Source organism: Astyanax mexicanus, chromosome 23 (genome assembly GCF_023375975.1).
Source record: "Astyanax mexicanus isolate ESR-SI-001 chromosome 23, AstMex3_surface, whole genome shotgun sequence".
NCBI classification, from domain to species: Eukaryota; Metazoa; Chordata; class Actinopteri; order Characiformes; family Acestrorhamphidae; genus Astyanax; species Astyanax mexicanus.
The window spans coordinates 23,018,639-23,034,404 of NC_064430.1; the positions used below are offsets into that span (position 1 = coordinate 23,018,639).

The window sequence follows — 15,766 nt, forward strand, 5'->3', positions numbered from 1 at the left end:
ATGTTTGTAGTTGTAAGGTGACAAAATATAAGAGAGAGCTCAAGGGGTATGAATATTTTCATTACAGGCCAGCGATATTTTCTTTTGCATACCAAGCATTTCTATGGAGCATCTTAAAAAGTATAAAGCAGAACATCTATGATATGGATGATAGTTATCTATGCTAGTTAATGATGAAGTGTCACTGATACAACGGAGCTAACCTACCTTAGAAGTGTCTCCATCCTGAACCCTGGAGAGAGGAGACAGCATGTGAACACTGGAGGAATCTGAGGGCTGCTTCTTCTTAGGGATTTTAAAAGGGCTTCCCATCTTAAAAAGTAAAAAAAAAGAGAGAAGAGGTGCATGTTAGCTAAGATAGCTCTGGTTTTCAGAAAGCTGTTGTTCTTGTTGACAGGTAGCTAAGCAAAGCTAAGCTAGATAAACACAGTGATGTAGGTTAGGTTATAAACTTTAAATATATATGTTTTGGCTTCCTGCATCTCCTGCACTAATTCGGCAGTTTACCCTAAAAAAACTCTTGAAAACAAGTTGATATAATGTGTCTCAGAAGAGTCTAAGGAAGAGATTAGCATTACCTTCTCCTGCTGCTCTGCTTTACACCACTTCAGCCAGGCTCTGGACTCTTTTTAAGTCAGGAAAAACGCTGTCAGCCACAGACTGGATATCCAACATGTTTTTAACGCATATATTTAAGCAAAAATCCCGTCAGCGCAAGAGCAGCTCGCTTATTTATTTATTTAGGTTAGATATTGCTAGATGCGCTAATGCTAGGTTAGCTAGCTTAGTTAGCTAATAAGGTAACATATAATCCAGCTAGCCATGACTAACCACGCAGTAATATCCCAGACCAGCGCTGCATGTTATTAATTAGCTACAGAAACTGCAATAAATGGTAGGTTAGATATCTGTCTGGGTTGTAGTAATAAACAGTGTTCAGCTAAACCAGACTCAGGGTTCAAAAGATGACAAACATAGCTAGCTATGCTAAGCTAAGCCAGGGTAGGATGTTGACTATGCGCTGCTGTGACGCAGACTGCCACACATCTGCGCAGAGTCCGGAGTCCCTCCCCTAGTAAACACTGGGAAACTAGGTAAAAAAAATATATATATGAAAAAATATATTAATAATATTGAATAAATTATGAATTCATAGGAACTAATTATTCGTTTATATATAGTTAAATATGTTTTTATTGTGTATGTGTAGAAATAATAAAACTTTATAAAAACAACATTTGACTGTAGAAAAAATATATTGACTTATTTTGAACAAATACAGAGATAAACAAAATAAAATAAATAACACAATACTTCCAATTTTATCTAATTGGCAAATATTTAATAACATTTTAGACATGTGATTTCTCTTAAATGAGCAGGAGTTTTTTTTTTAAAAAAAGCAGCAGCTGTGATTGGCTGGGAGTGAGCTGAAAGCCAGCGATGTGATTGGCTTAGATCATTAGTTGTCAACATCTTATTAAAAGCTTGTTTTTGAACGCACCTCTCTCTATGTGCCTTATTTAAGAGAGATTTATATGATATATTTATATAGTCATTAGCCACACTCTAATAATGTATCATAGTTTCTGTTCGCCATGAATCCAGTCAAAATTAATTTTATCTCTCTGCCTTTCTCCCAGTTACTGACTGCCCACCTGTCTTAACTGTTCACTCTCCACTACTTATTATATCCAAATTTACATGAACTCAAACAGCTTTTATTACTGGTGCTGCTATACACCCGAATATATTAGACCTGTATGGGTGTATAATGACTTTTAAATTAATTTAAAAGCCGTTTGATCAGTGGTAGGATGGTTCCCTCCCTTAAATGTGAGTCTTGGTCCTCCCAGTGTTTCTTCCTCCTCTTTCAGCTCTGAGGGAGTTTTTCCTCCGCGCTTACTGGCGGTTTTGTATTCTGTGTTTATATTTAAAGGTCACCTTCCGTCGTTTTTTCTTTCATTTTAAAATGTCTAGTTGTGGTCTCTAGTATGAATGAATGACATGTGAGCCGTTTTTGTAAAAAAAAAGTGCTCAGGTGTCTCTGTATAGCTCTTTTTTAATGGACTGTTTTAGGGGTGTGTCCAAAATGACCGGATTCCAGCTTTGCTCATGAATATTCATACATGCAAACAGCATGCAAATATCTCTCCTCTGATTGGCTAGGAGCACTGCGACGCCCCCTCCACCGCTCTGCCGCTCACTGCCTCCCACCTCCTAACTGATGAGCGGTGATGTTGCGTCGCTTCAGCTCCGCCTCTGGGAGTTTCTCGAGCCAAGGTGGGCTGGTCTGTGAGTTTCTGCCTACGTAGGCAGAAAGATAATTCAAAATTCACCCGTTTTTCGGAGGGGGGGAGGGGGGATTTCTTTGCTTAGCTCCTGCAGACAATGGGGGCTGCAAAACAGTTTAATGTGCAGGTGTACACATTCAACTCGGAGAGACCTACTGTATTCCACAAAAAACAAGAAAAATCGGATTTTCGCGGAAGGTGACCTTTAAAAACACATTTTTGTAAAGCGGCTTTGACAACATCGGTTGAAAAAAAAAATAACGCTCAAGGCAGGCGCTGATTGGTCTGCGCAGCGTCATATGAATTTAAACAGCCTATTGGCTGTTGGGGACCGCGAAATATAAACCCAAGAGAAGTGTTTCATTCATTCCAAATCTGCTGTACAGCAACAACACAATGTCCGGATCGGAACTCAGAGGTCAGGGGTAAGTAAGTCTGAATTGCACACTAATGCACACACCAATCACTGACTGTTTTTTTTTTTTTTTTTTTTTTTGGAAAATGATTCAGTGTTGTGAATGCACTGTGATGCGGAAGTGGAGAGTCTAGTTCAGTCTCCACCTGCAGCAGAACTACAGCAGATCTCGCGGTGTGGATCTTATAAAAGAATAAAAGTAGAAATTCCTCTGATATTGTAGCATTAACCTGCATGAATATGAGCTAAAATAATAGCTATGATAACAACTCGTTACTATTAGGAGAAATTTGAAATCGTAAGCGCGGAGTATTTGTGTATTATTTATATGAGAGGAAAGTATATTATATCAAAAGACGAGTATGAAGTTGAGCTGATTGCATTTTAAGCGCAGTTCTGACACGAATTCAGTGTTTGGTTTTGAAAATGTAAATTCTTGTTTATTGTTTTTAATAAAGAGATCAAGTGCCGTGAAATGCAATGTAATGGTGGTTTTGCATTTAATTTTGGCACGAATCTGCATGTTAGTGAGGAAAAGCAATGCATCTGTGGATTGCATTTACTACTTTCTATGGTAGTGTATGCTTTTCAATTTGACACTAATTTCTCTCCATAGAGAGAATCATTACAGAACAGGGTAAATGACTAAATAACTACATCCTGTCATCATCAGCTATGTGTGTGCAATCTCACTTCGTATTAATTGGTTTGTAGAATATTGGTAGAAGTGTTCAGCAAGCTGCTAGGCCAGGTGTTGGCCAAGTTCTAGCTCTCTGTCAGATCTCTATATATTTTAGCATTTTTATTATAGCAGTCTAACAGCAAGTTCTTCTGATGTTTCTGCAGATCCAGGTTAATCTGTGTGTTCCTGCTGCTAATGATGATGATAAGCAAAGGTGAGAACATCATAATATACCATAGCTGTTTCTGAAGCTTTCAGTGTCTATAGGCATAACATAAAAAAAATTTAAAACCTGATCCTTCAACTACACTTTTAACGTGTTTTCTTTTGCAGTTTTTCTAAACGAGATTGAAGCTGTTGTAGGAGAGTCCATCATCTTACCCTGTTCACACAGAAATAAGGCTCTGCAGGATACAGTCACTGTGTTCTGGAGATACAGGGATAGTAAAACTGTGTACGACATCATCCGTGGAGTAGAGTGGTTGCGTGAACAGGAGGCAGCATTCAGAGGCAGAGTCCAGAGTTTTCCAGAAGAATGGAAAAAAGGCCATTTCTCCATCATACTGAACAATGTGAGGGAGTCTGATTCAGGACAGTACACCTGCTTCATTCCTCACCTCAACCATCAGAAAAAACTACAGCTGAATGTAAAGTTTAAAGGTAAAGGTTGTTTTATATTTTATTAAACAGTGTACATGCCCCATAAGAAAAGGTGCTCTCTAAGAAAATGTTCTGCAGGCAAGGACTGTGTCCTGAGTGTTTAAGAAGTTTACTAGAACCTTCAGACAGGTTTGCGCTGCTATTCCCAGTCTTACCACAAACCAACTTGTAAATGTTATTGATTTTTGTTGATTTTAGTGTGTAGTAATTTTTACAGGTTCTTAAGTCACTGAATCTGTAGTTTTTTTTTATTATTTATTTTGTCTACACACAATATAAACTAAATTATTTGCTTTAAAAATTTATCAAAAACTTTACTTTTTTTAGTAAAGCAGCGTGGATACATTTGAAGGGTAACTAAACCCCCTGCTTTTATCAGACTTCACCCTCAGCTGAAATTTAAAAAATGCAAAAAAATAAAAAATTGGGAAGATTAGTTTGTAAGTCTACTGGGTGATTTATGGGTTTTAGGGCAGGGCAGAAGGGAGAGCTGTGCAGTGTGCCTCTGATCACCGATAGTTGAACAATACTGGATATGATTTAAAAAAAAAAAAAAAAAAAAGGGGAGTCTTTTAAGGAGTGTTTTTTTATTACTTCAAAAGAACACATTTCAGCTACTAATGAATAAAAAAATGTTTAGGCGTTTCTTCTCTTTTTAAAAAATAAAACATTTAAGCTAACTGTTGTCCTGGAGGGCTGATGTCCAACAGAGATTGGGGATTTCCTCCAAAAACAAGTCGCCAAACTGTGAATAACTGACCGCAATCCTGCAGCTAAAGTGTGTTGTTGCACTACGTTCGCTGTGTTGCAGCAATACTGCCATTACCTCTGTTGCTGAACTCTCATCCAGAGAAGTAGATGGTCCTCTTTTTTGTCCCCAACACATAGTCACACAAAGTCACAGCTTGGTTTGGGTATGACTGTTTTAATTGTGCTATTTTAAAACAGTGGGTAAGATATTTTTAATAAACCACCATATCAGAAAATGCATGCAGAAGTAAAAGCAGGATATTTAGTGAGCCTTTATCACTGTGTCAGGGTAAAGATGATTCATATAGGAGATGAACATAACCGAGAGATCAGTTGCGTACAAAGTTAAAATAAAAGAGCAGAGTGTTTAGAAGCAGCACCTTTATATCTCTGGAACAAACATCTTCCACTAACCCATAATGCATTTAGCCTAAACTCCTTAAGATACTGGTAACATAGCCACTAGAAACCTATTTAGGAAGTAGGGGTGCCAAAAAAAGAGTTTTACAAATATAATATTTTTAACAGAAGGAGAACTGTGCATTTGTTTTTAGAGGGACTAGATAAAAAAAAAAAAACATGTCTCATAATAATGTATAAATATGTATGTTTATCAGATTGTGGGAGTATAAGTGTATGTGTTATCTTCTCTCTCTCTCTCTAATGAGTTTATTCCTTCAGTTCCAGCTGCAGCACGGCTGTTAGGAAATGGAAAAACATCAGAAGAGCTGAAGAACAGCAACGTTAAACCAAGTCTGGAAAACCTTTTGCTTTTCTCTGCAGTGTTAGCACTGATATTTCTGCATGTCTGACCTACATACATAGTATGTGCACATCACAGAGGACCTCTCCTGGAGGACCAACTCAGCCAGGACGGTAAATCAGCGTCTCTACTTTCTCTGCAAGCTGAGAAGAGCTGGAGCCCCCACCCCCATCATGAGCACCTTCTACACAGGGGCCAATATGAGCACCTGATCAGCTGTTTCACTGTGTGGTACGGGGCGTGCACAGCATCCTCCAGGGCAACGTGAGAGCAGCTGTAAGGATGCCGGTCTCTTTCCCTGCCTTCAGCACACTCATACTGAGCCTCCTGGACATTACTGGAACTTTTGAAGAACTGACATGCACGTTCACAATCAGTCCCACTTGAATTCCTCCTACAAATTTGACTTGTAAAGTACCATCCTTAATCTCCTATACCTCTATTTACACTAATGTTTATTTTTTCTCATTGTTTTTGTTGCTGTTGATTATTGGCCTCTTTCTTTCTGCTGTATGAGAAAAGCACTTTCTGTCCAAATTGTTTTAATATTTCTTAAGATTTTTTTTTTTTTTTTTTTTTTTTTACAAATCAAAAGGAGCTTTTTGTTGTCATTTGTTAAAAAGATTTGTATTATGGTGCAATAAACAGAATATACCATTACTGTGATTCATAGAAATAAACTATATTTTATGTTATGAATTTTAGCAATTGTTTTTTTTTTTTCCCCATACATTTTAAGTATGCCATTTTCCGAGTTTAATTCACAAACACATTTACCTGTTCATTGTTCAATTAAGGTTGTGCAAAGATTCATAGCTGTATAAATATATGAAATGTAGTCTCTCACTTATTATAATAAGCCTTTAACATTTTTGTTAATTTTTTACAATATTGAAACTGGGAAACGGGTGAAAATGTCCTGTTTTTATGGGAAAAGTTAGAAAAGAAGAGCTGCTACATGTTAAATTAGGTCTTTGTCTTTAAACATAGACATTTGATGTTCACTTAAATGATCTTTTATGAATTATGGATTTTTAAGGACACGCCCACAGAGCATATATATTTAATGAATGAATGATTTGTTTACTAATATATATATATATTTTAGAAATAATAAAACTTTATACAAAACACTTAAGTGACAGAAGTTATGTATTCATTTAATATGAACAAATAAAAAAAGATAAATAACATAAAAACACCTTCCACTTTTATCTACTACATAAATATTTAATGAAATTGTAGATATGCAGTGTTTTCTCTGCAATTACTGGAGGTTAAACATTCACAATTAACATGGGTAACAGGATGACCATATATTTGCAGCTGTGATTGGCTGGGCAGTATTGGGAAGTGCAATTCACAGTTGTCTTCCTATTAAGTTTCTTTGATTTTACCAAATTGAAAACTGCTGGAATATAATCAAGAGGAAGATGGATGATCACAAGCCATCAAACCAAACTGAACTGCTTGAATTTTTGCACCAGGAGTAAAGCAGCATAAAGTTATCCAAAAGCAGTGTGCAAGACTGGTGGAGGAGAACATGATGCCAAGATGCATAAAAACTGTGATTAAAAAGCAGGGTTATTCCACCAAATATTTATTTCTGAACCCTTAAAACTTTATGAATATGAACTTGTTTAATTTGCATTAATTGCGGTCTGAAAGCTGTGCATCTTTTTACTTATGTTTTCCGCAAATAAAAAAAAAACTTTAAAAAAAAGAAAGAAAGAGGAGGCGTTCGTGCTGTAGCCAATGAGAGAGCTTCAAAAACGTCCTTGTAGCCAATAAGAGAATTTCCGAAACGCCCCTGCCTGCAGCTATTGGCTGGAGCTATTAGGACCGCGTAATTCAAACTCCATGAACAGAAGCGCTTTAGTCATTCTGAATCTGCTGCACAGAAATGAAACCATGTCCGGATTAGAACTCAATCAGGGGTAAGTCTGAATTTTACACTGATAAACACATCAGTCACTAATGGCCGTTTGGGTCTTTACACTTAATTACACACAGAACTTCTGAATTTTAAGACGATAATAGTGTGTGGCTGAAAACGCTTTTTATAACTGGTTAATGAAACATGGATGTAGTAAAATAAACAGAATAATTAAATAAACTAATGTAAAATATTTCACACTTATTATTTTCCAAGCAGTTTATTATGCAAACAATATATTAGCAGTAACGTTTAATTCATGGTTCACATTAATATGTATATAATCAGTTTCTATCATTGTTGTATATTGTGAGTTCATGTCTTATAACTTACAGGCATACACAATGCATGTGTATTTTCTAATTGAAACAGTCTGTGTAATATTGCTTGTTCATGTCACTTGTCACAGTTTTTGACGAGCTTTAGGCATTTGAATCTGCACAGTTGTTTTACTGCTTGTTAAAGTGGGGTGCATGAAGTCTTGCATTCACGAGCCCTGTGTCAGTTACACTTCCTGTTGATTGCGTCATCGTTTTTTTTTAAATAATGTTTGACATGCGCAGTAAGCAGTTTGCTGTAACTGAAAGTGTAGTCAGTATACTCTGCACTTTTTTTTTTAAACACGAGCCTGATTTCTTTAACAATGCATCTATAACAAATTCATCTTATTGATGTATTTTTTTTACAATTAAATTATGTTTTATTGGTTTAAATTTTGAAAAATCCAATGATAAGTATTTAATGATAAATCTTACTGGTGTTTTATCTGGCTTATCTCACGTAACATGACTCCAAAGGACTAAATGATGCCTAAATTACCCCACCATTAAATTCATTTTATAATACATTAAAGTGAAAAGTAGAACAAAAATAAAAAAGAAGAAGCAGCAGCAAGTTTTATAGAAGCAATTTTAACCCAAAAGAGCCCATGGTGTTGTATGTGTGTCACAAAACCTTTTAAAAGACGTGTTAAGTTCTTTACAGCTCGTTCACAATCATTTTAACTCCTGAAGTCACTAAGTGATGTATACTGAACATCTTGAGAGCATTACTACAGGACAGTGTGTGAGTGTGTGTTTGCTCATTTGACCTTATTTACAGAATGTATGCTGGTTTAGCACTGGATTTGATTCTAAACTAGTGTTTTTTTTTGTTTGTTTTTTTTTGCTTCCACAGTTCTGTTTTTACCACTTAACCATTCAAATGCTTTAATTAAAGATTGAATGTTTTATATAATTAGCTCTGCCCTGATACATGGTCTACATTTAGTCCATTTAGTTTTGTTTTCACAGTGACTGAACTAAATAAATTTCCTACATTCTGTCATCATTAGCTACATCGTTGGATTCTCAGTTATACTCACCTGTATTAATTGGTTTGTAGAATATTTGTAGAAGAGTTCAGCAAGCTGCTTTGCCAGGTGTTGTGATGAATTCTATCTCTCTGTCAGACCTCTAAATATCATAGCGGTTTTATTATAGCAGTCTAACATCAAGTTCTTCTGATGTTTCTGCAGATGTAGATTAATTGTGTTCCTGCTGCTGCTGCTGATGATAAACAAAGGTGAGAACATCATAATATACATCAGTACACAGCTGTTTCTGAAGCTTTCATTGTCTATAGCATAACATTAAAAAAAATGAAAACCTGATCCTTCAACTACACTTTTAATGTGTTTTCTTTTGCAGTTTTTCTAAAAGAGATTGAAGCTGTTGTAGGAGAGTCCATCATCTTACCCTGTTCACACAGAGAAGAGGCTCTGCAGGATACAGTCACTGTGTTCTGGAGGTACAGGGATAGTAAGACTGTGTACGACATAATCAGTGGAGTAGAGTGGTTGCGTGAACAGGAGGCAGCATTCAGAGGCAGAGTCCAGAGTTTTCCAGAAGAGTGGAAAAAAGGTCATTTCTCCATCATACTGAACAATGTGAGGGAGTCTGATTCAGGACAGTACACCTGCTTCATTCCTAAACTCAACCATCAGAAAAAACTACAGCTGAATGTAAAGTTTAAAGGTAAAGGTTATTTTATATTTTATTAAACAGTGTACAGGCCCCATAAGAAAAGGTGCTCTCAAATGTTCTGGAGGCAAGGACTGTGTCCTGAGTGATTAAGAAAATATAATATTCTTGGTTACTAGAACCTTCAGACAGGTTTGCACTGCTATTCCCAGTCTTACCACAAACCAACTTTTAAATGTAATTGATTTTTGTTGATTTACTAAGTGTGTAGTGATTTTTACAGGTCCTGAAAAGTCACTGAACCTGTAGTTTTTCTTTTTATTACTTATTTTGTCTACACACAATATAACCTAAATACTTTGCTTTAAAAATCTATCAAAAAGTTACTTTTTTAGTAAAGCAGCGTGGATACATTTGAAGGGTAACTAAAGCCCCTGCTTTTAGCAGTAAAAAAAATGCATAAAATATGAGTAGTTTGCTTTGGGAGTCTGCTTGGTGATGTATGGGTTTAGGGGCAGGACAGAAGGGAGAGCTGTGCAGTGTGCCTTTGATTGCAGTGAGACACAGGTGGTTGGACAAAGTAACAGCTTGGTTTGGGAATGACTGTTTTAAGTTGGTGGGTAAGATCTTTTTAATAAACCACCATATCAGAAAATACTCCCAGCAGAAGTAAAAGCAGGATATTTAGTAGGTCTTTATCACTGTGTCAGGGTAAAGATGATTTATATTGGAGATGAATATAGTTTGATTTTTGATTACCTAGATTGACCATATTAACTTTTCGTAAAACTTAATCTAATAAATAATAGTAAGCTAAAATTGTAAAATGTACTAAGGGGAATAGAATTATCATAAAAACAAATTATCCCTTAGAGATCAATTGCGTACAAAGCTGATTAAATTTGTCAAAATCTTACTACTGAATTATATTGGGGCAATACAGAAGCAGCCCCTGTATATATCTGAAACAAAAATCTTACAAAAACTCCTTTAGACACTGTTAAAATAGCCACTAAAAACCTATGCAGGAATTAAGGGTGCCAAAGGAAGCCAAGGATGTTTATTTTTGTGTTTTACAAATATAATATTTTTTTTAACAGAAGGAGTACTGTGCATTTGTTATCAGAGGGACTAGATTAAAAAAAATGCATGCCTCACAATAATGTACAATTATGTATGTTTATCAGATTGTGGGAGTAGATATGTATGTGTGCTATCTTTTTGGTCTGTCTCTAATAAGTTTTTTTTTTCTTCTCAGTTCCAGCTGCAGCAGGGTTGTTAGGAAACGGGAAAAAACCAGCAGAAGAGCTGAAGAACAGCAACGTCAAACCAAGTCCACAGAACCTTTTGCTTTTCTCTGCAGTGTTGGCACTGATATTTCTGCACGTCTGATATCCAAAGTCATATTTTCAGATACTTTTTTATATATATATATTTTTCTGTATATTAATGTAAATAAAAGGCTGTACATATAGACTTTTTTGTTGTCATTTATTAAAAGAGCTCCTTGTCTTTAAATCCACTTAAGAAAATGTACAATGTGATTCATAGAATAAATATGTATTTTATGTTATGAATCTTGTCAATTGTGTGTGTGTGTGTTTTTTTTTTATAAAGTTTAACTTACATATTTATTTTACCGTTCATTTTAGGTTATGCAATATTTTTATATCTGTATAAATATTTTGAATTAAATCTTTCATTTGCTAACATTTAGGCTTTGTGTAAAATTTCTACATTTGTCAAATTTAGTGTTTAATAACCTAATATGAGGCAGAGTAACCCGGTGCTACTGTTTTTCAGACTCAGTTATGTTTCGGGTCCTCGCCAGTCTAGTGTTACATGGACATGAAATAAAGGCTAACTGGCAGTAGTTTACACAAACTGCTGTATCATTACAGTCTAGCATCACATAGGCTGTGTCCCAAATGCATAGTATATATTAATTTGATTCAGTACCTGTCAAAAGTTTCTACCTGCTGAAAAGGTATGCTAAAAACAAGTGTTGTGATTGGCTCATTTCATCAAGTCAAATTCATATCTGAAAGAGCTCACCTATCTGTTCCATTTCCTCAATTACTACTGCTCCTACTCTCTACTCCTACACTTTCATCCACTGTAGAAAAGGAAAGCAGCAACTGTTTCTGGATGCAGCCCAGAAGGAAACCATGACAGACCTCAGCTTTCCACAAATTAACAACAGCTTCAAGGAAAATAGAAAGTAAATAACCAGGTATCACTGATATATTTCACCATGTCTCTTAAATAGAGCTCAACTCACAGACTGGAGCACAATGATCTTATTGGGTTATTTACCACAACAGGAATAAGATCAATATCTTTAAGAATGACTGTTAAAATCCTAAAATGGAAAAGAAGACCATGAGTTCAGGTTTACAATTTAAGACACAAAAGTTACTTGAAACATGTTTCAGCATTACAAATATATAAAACAATTAATAACATAAATACAGCTCTGGACAAAATAAGAGAGCACTTCAGTTTATGAATTAGTTTCTCTGATTTTGCTATTTATAGGTTTATGTTTGAGTAAAATTAACATTGTTGTTTTATTCTATAAAGTACAGACAACATTTCTCCCAAATTCCAAATAAAAATATTATAATATTGTCATTTAGAGCATTTATTTATTTGTAGAAAATGAGAAATGGCTGAAATAACAAAAAAGATGCAGAGCTTTCAGACCTCAAATAATGCAAAGAAAACAAGTACATATTCATAAAGTTTTAAGAGTTAAAAAATGAATATTTATTGAAATAATCCTAGTTTTTAATTAAAGTTTTCATGCATTTTGGCATCGTGTTCTCCTTCACCAGTCTTACACACTGCTTTCGGATAACTTTATGCTACTTTACTCCTGGTTCAAAAAAATAAGCAGTTCAGTTTGGTTTGATGGCTTGTGATCATCCATCTTCCTCTTGATTATATTCTAGAGGTCTTCAATTTGGTAAAATCAAAGAAACTCACTATTTTTAAGTGCTCTCTTATTTTTTCCAGAGCTGTATAATAAACACAGTACAATTACTAGTTGAAGCAATACAATTTCCTTGCATTTTGTAACATCTTGATTGGGACCAGGGGCGGTTAAAGGAGTGTTTTTGTCTACTTCTGTGAGGGCTCTTACTTATAGCAAAACTTCTCACAGTTTATAGTTATAGTTTTATAGTGTTATAGTTTTAGTCTTGTGTGAACACGCTGGTGTATTGTAAAAGTACTATGTCGAGAAAAACTCCAGCAGTGATACGGTTTCTCCCCGGTGTGAATGCACTGGTGAAGCTGGAGAAGACTCCGTAGAGTAAAATTCTTTCCACACTCCAAGCAGTGAAACGGTTTCTCTCCTGTATGAAGGCGCTGGTGATTTTTGAGTGCACTTTGATGAGTAAAACTCCTCCCACACTCTGAGCAGTGATACGGTTTCTCTCCAGTGTGAATGCGCTGGTGTGTTTTGAGAGTACCCTGAAAAATGAAACTCTTTCCACAGTCTGAGCAGTGATACGGTTTCTCTCCTGTGTGAATGCACAAATGATTTTTAAGATTACTCTGTGAATTATAGCCTTTTCCACACTCTGAGCAGTTTTCGCTTGTGTGAATGCACTGGTGTAGTTTCAGGTTACCTTGTTGCCTAAAATTCTTCCCACAGACTGAGCAGTAATATGGTTTCTCACCAGTGTGAATGCACAGATGTGTTTTGAAACTACTTTGTTGATTGAAACTCTTCTCACAGTATGAGCACTGATATGGTTTCTCTCCTGTGTGAATGCGCTGATGTCTTTTGAGATTACTCAACTCTTCCCACAGTTTGAACAGTGGTGAGTTTTCTCCTTGGCTGGACTTGACTTCATTTTTCTGTGAGACTGGGTCAAGACTCAAGACATTGATGGTTATTTGTTGACAAACTTCATCCAGGTGGGAAAGTCAACCCAAGGTGCGTCTTCGTTTCTGGAAGAGAAAAAAAAAATAAAAATAAATTTCTAATAAAAAAAAACAGTGTCAAAACATTGCTGTCCGGCGTTCATTTGGCTACAATACCATCAAATTCTGGGTTATTTTTTAACGAAAAAATGATCAAATACTTAAGGTACATATTAAACCATTAGTCTGACAATTAAAAAAATGTTTAGCATGGCTAATCAAAGGACTTAGTTAGCACGATTGTTAACATTCTGTTCAATACACAACACACTCCAGTCTTTCTGACTAAAACTTCACTTAAAGATAGACATTTAGATAAGAATTATAAATGGAGCAAATGGATGGACAGAACACAGAAATGAGTGTTTTATCTGTGGAGGTGTTGGGTTCTGAAGCTCACTTGCTAAGATAGCCTCTAGTATAGATACATTGAGTATCGGAGGTTGCTGTTAAAGCTGTTTTTGACTAAATAACCTGAGTACATATGATAAAAACTGAGTAAGTGAAGTGTTAGTTAGCTAGCATTAGATAATGTTAGCTTACAGGATAAATGCTGATTATCTGCTATGGGCAGATTAACAAAATACGTAATCCCCTTCTACAATAAAACAAATGACAAATATTCTCGTTTAGAGCATTTATTTGCAGAAATGGTAAAAATAATAAAAATGTATACAGTGCTTTCAACCCCTAAATAATGCAAAGGGGAAAAACATATATATATATATATATATATATATATATATATATATATATATATATATATATATATATATATATATATATATATACATATTAGGATAGACAAGTGTTATGTCGAGTTATGCTGTCCATCGAGATGTGCTTCTTAACGGCACTGCGCATGCGCCGACCCACGTTTTTTATGTTTTCATGTGTTTATATGATAGCTTAGTTTTACTTGCGTGCATAAAACCAACTTTGATTGAATGTAACAAACTGTAAATTGCAATAAAAATAGGTGTACCTATCTTACCTACACTTCTTCTGCCGGGAGCACTTTCTAATATAATTGTTTTATTTTTATTGTTTCCTTTAAATATATTTTAGGGTAGCACGATTTGACAATGTAGCACAACTTGTCAAAACACCGAATTCCGCATTTTACAGAATCTCGGAGACTGTAGATCAGAGGAACTAGGAGAAGATTATCAGCTGCTGCTCCTGGATGAAGCTGCTGCTGCTTCTGATGTTGGTGTATTTTGATGTGTTTCTGTGTATCTAGGAGTAAATGTAGAACAGTGTGAAGAGCGGAACTCCTCCATACCTTCTGTAGATCAGCTCATCCTGTTCCTTTAGCTGTGGAAGACCGGAGCTGCTTTATGGAGAGACTGCACTATGGCGTCAAAACCGTGTCAAAATTCGCGAGCGAGCAAAGTCACTTGGCGCAAGCAAAACCACACTCGCGCGCGCGCGGAGAGGGCTTGGCGCAAGCAAAACCACACTCGCGCGCGCGCGGAGAGGGCTGGCTGCGCGCGCGCGGGGAGGGCTGCGCACGCGGAGAGGGCTGGCTGCGCGCGCGCGGGGAGAGCTACGCGCGCGCGGGGAGAGCTACGCGCGCGAGGAGGCAAAACACTCGCGAGAGTGGAATTTGCCACGCCTTCGGCTTAAATAAATAAATAGGACCTGTTAGGGACGTCCATAAGGGCCAAGGTCACGTACGTCCTATAGCAAACGTTTTAAAAATACTCAAATAAGGACGTCCGCGAGCTGTTTGCTGGGTATGTATGTCGCCACTGAATACACATTCAGGCTGGCTAAAATGCAGTTAGGTATTCACTATTAGATATATAGTGCACCTAATTGAGCTTAGCAGAAATATGACACTATGGCAGGGCAAATGGGGGGAAATTTCATCTGCGGTTATGAACGTAAACGAAGTAAATATGCGGTTAAGTAAATATGCTTATCAACACTTGCGTAGGAACCGTCAGAAACCTCAGAAACAGAAATTCTGGACCAGGGTTGGGGGCTACTACATATAGGTTTATATATTGCTGTTGCCTTTTTCCATAAAATTCAAAATTTTATATAATATTGATTGTAATTTTTGTTGTAATATTTCCTGTCCATTAAAATTAAATATATATATATATATATATATATATATATATATATATATATATATATATATATATATATATATATATATATATATATATTGTTCTTTGCAGAATATTCTGAAGTGCCATCTTTTTGAGCTACTCCTAACGTACGTGACCTTGGCCCTTATGGACGTCCCTAACAGGTCCTATTTATTTATGGTGGAGTGCAAATGCCGATTCATTAGCAATGGATTCATATTTATTAAAACGTGTACAAATGTACATTTAGGTACATACTTGCTGCTGTCC

The 15,766-nt window shown here is 36.0% G+C and overlaps 3 protein-coding genes across 4 annotated transcripts in view; 2 read left to right on the plus strand and 1 right to left on the minus strand.

The window, feature by feature from the left end:
• senp7b (SUMO specific peptidase 7b) overlaps positions 1-1,054 on the minus strand; it is a 46,828-nt gene extending 45,774 nt beyond the window's left edge. For both annotated transcript variants that reach the window (XM_049471267.1, XM_022665381.2), the window contains exons 1-2: positions 579-1,054; positions 208-312 (exon numbers count right to left, since the gene is read on the minus strand). In XM_049471267.1, the coding sequence (XP_049327224.1) occupies positions 208-312 (105 nt within the window). In that variant the 5' untranslated portion in view covers positions 579-1,054. The remainder of the gene's footprint in view (positions 1-207; positions 313-578) is intronic.
• The window catches only part of adgrg7.1 (adhesion G protein-coupled receptor G7, tandem duplicate 1), a 308,074-nt gene that overhangs the window by 278,277 nt on the left and 14,031 nt on the right, over positions 1-15,766 (plus strand). The window lies entirely within an intron of this gene.
• LOC103043358 (myelin-oligodendrocyte glycoprotein-like) lies at positions 3,534-10,937 on the plus strand. Its single transcript, XM_049471290.1, has 4 exons — positions 3,534-3,577; positions 9,039-9,063; positions 9,189-9,515; positions 10,720-10,937. Exons 2-4 carry the CDS (start codon positions 9,051-9,053, stop codon positions 10,851-10,853), a joined length of 474 nt encoding a protein of 157 aa, XP_049327247.1. The 5' UTR covers positions 3,534-3,577; positions 9,039-9,050; the 3' UTR covers positions 10,854-10,937.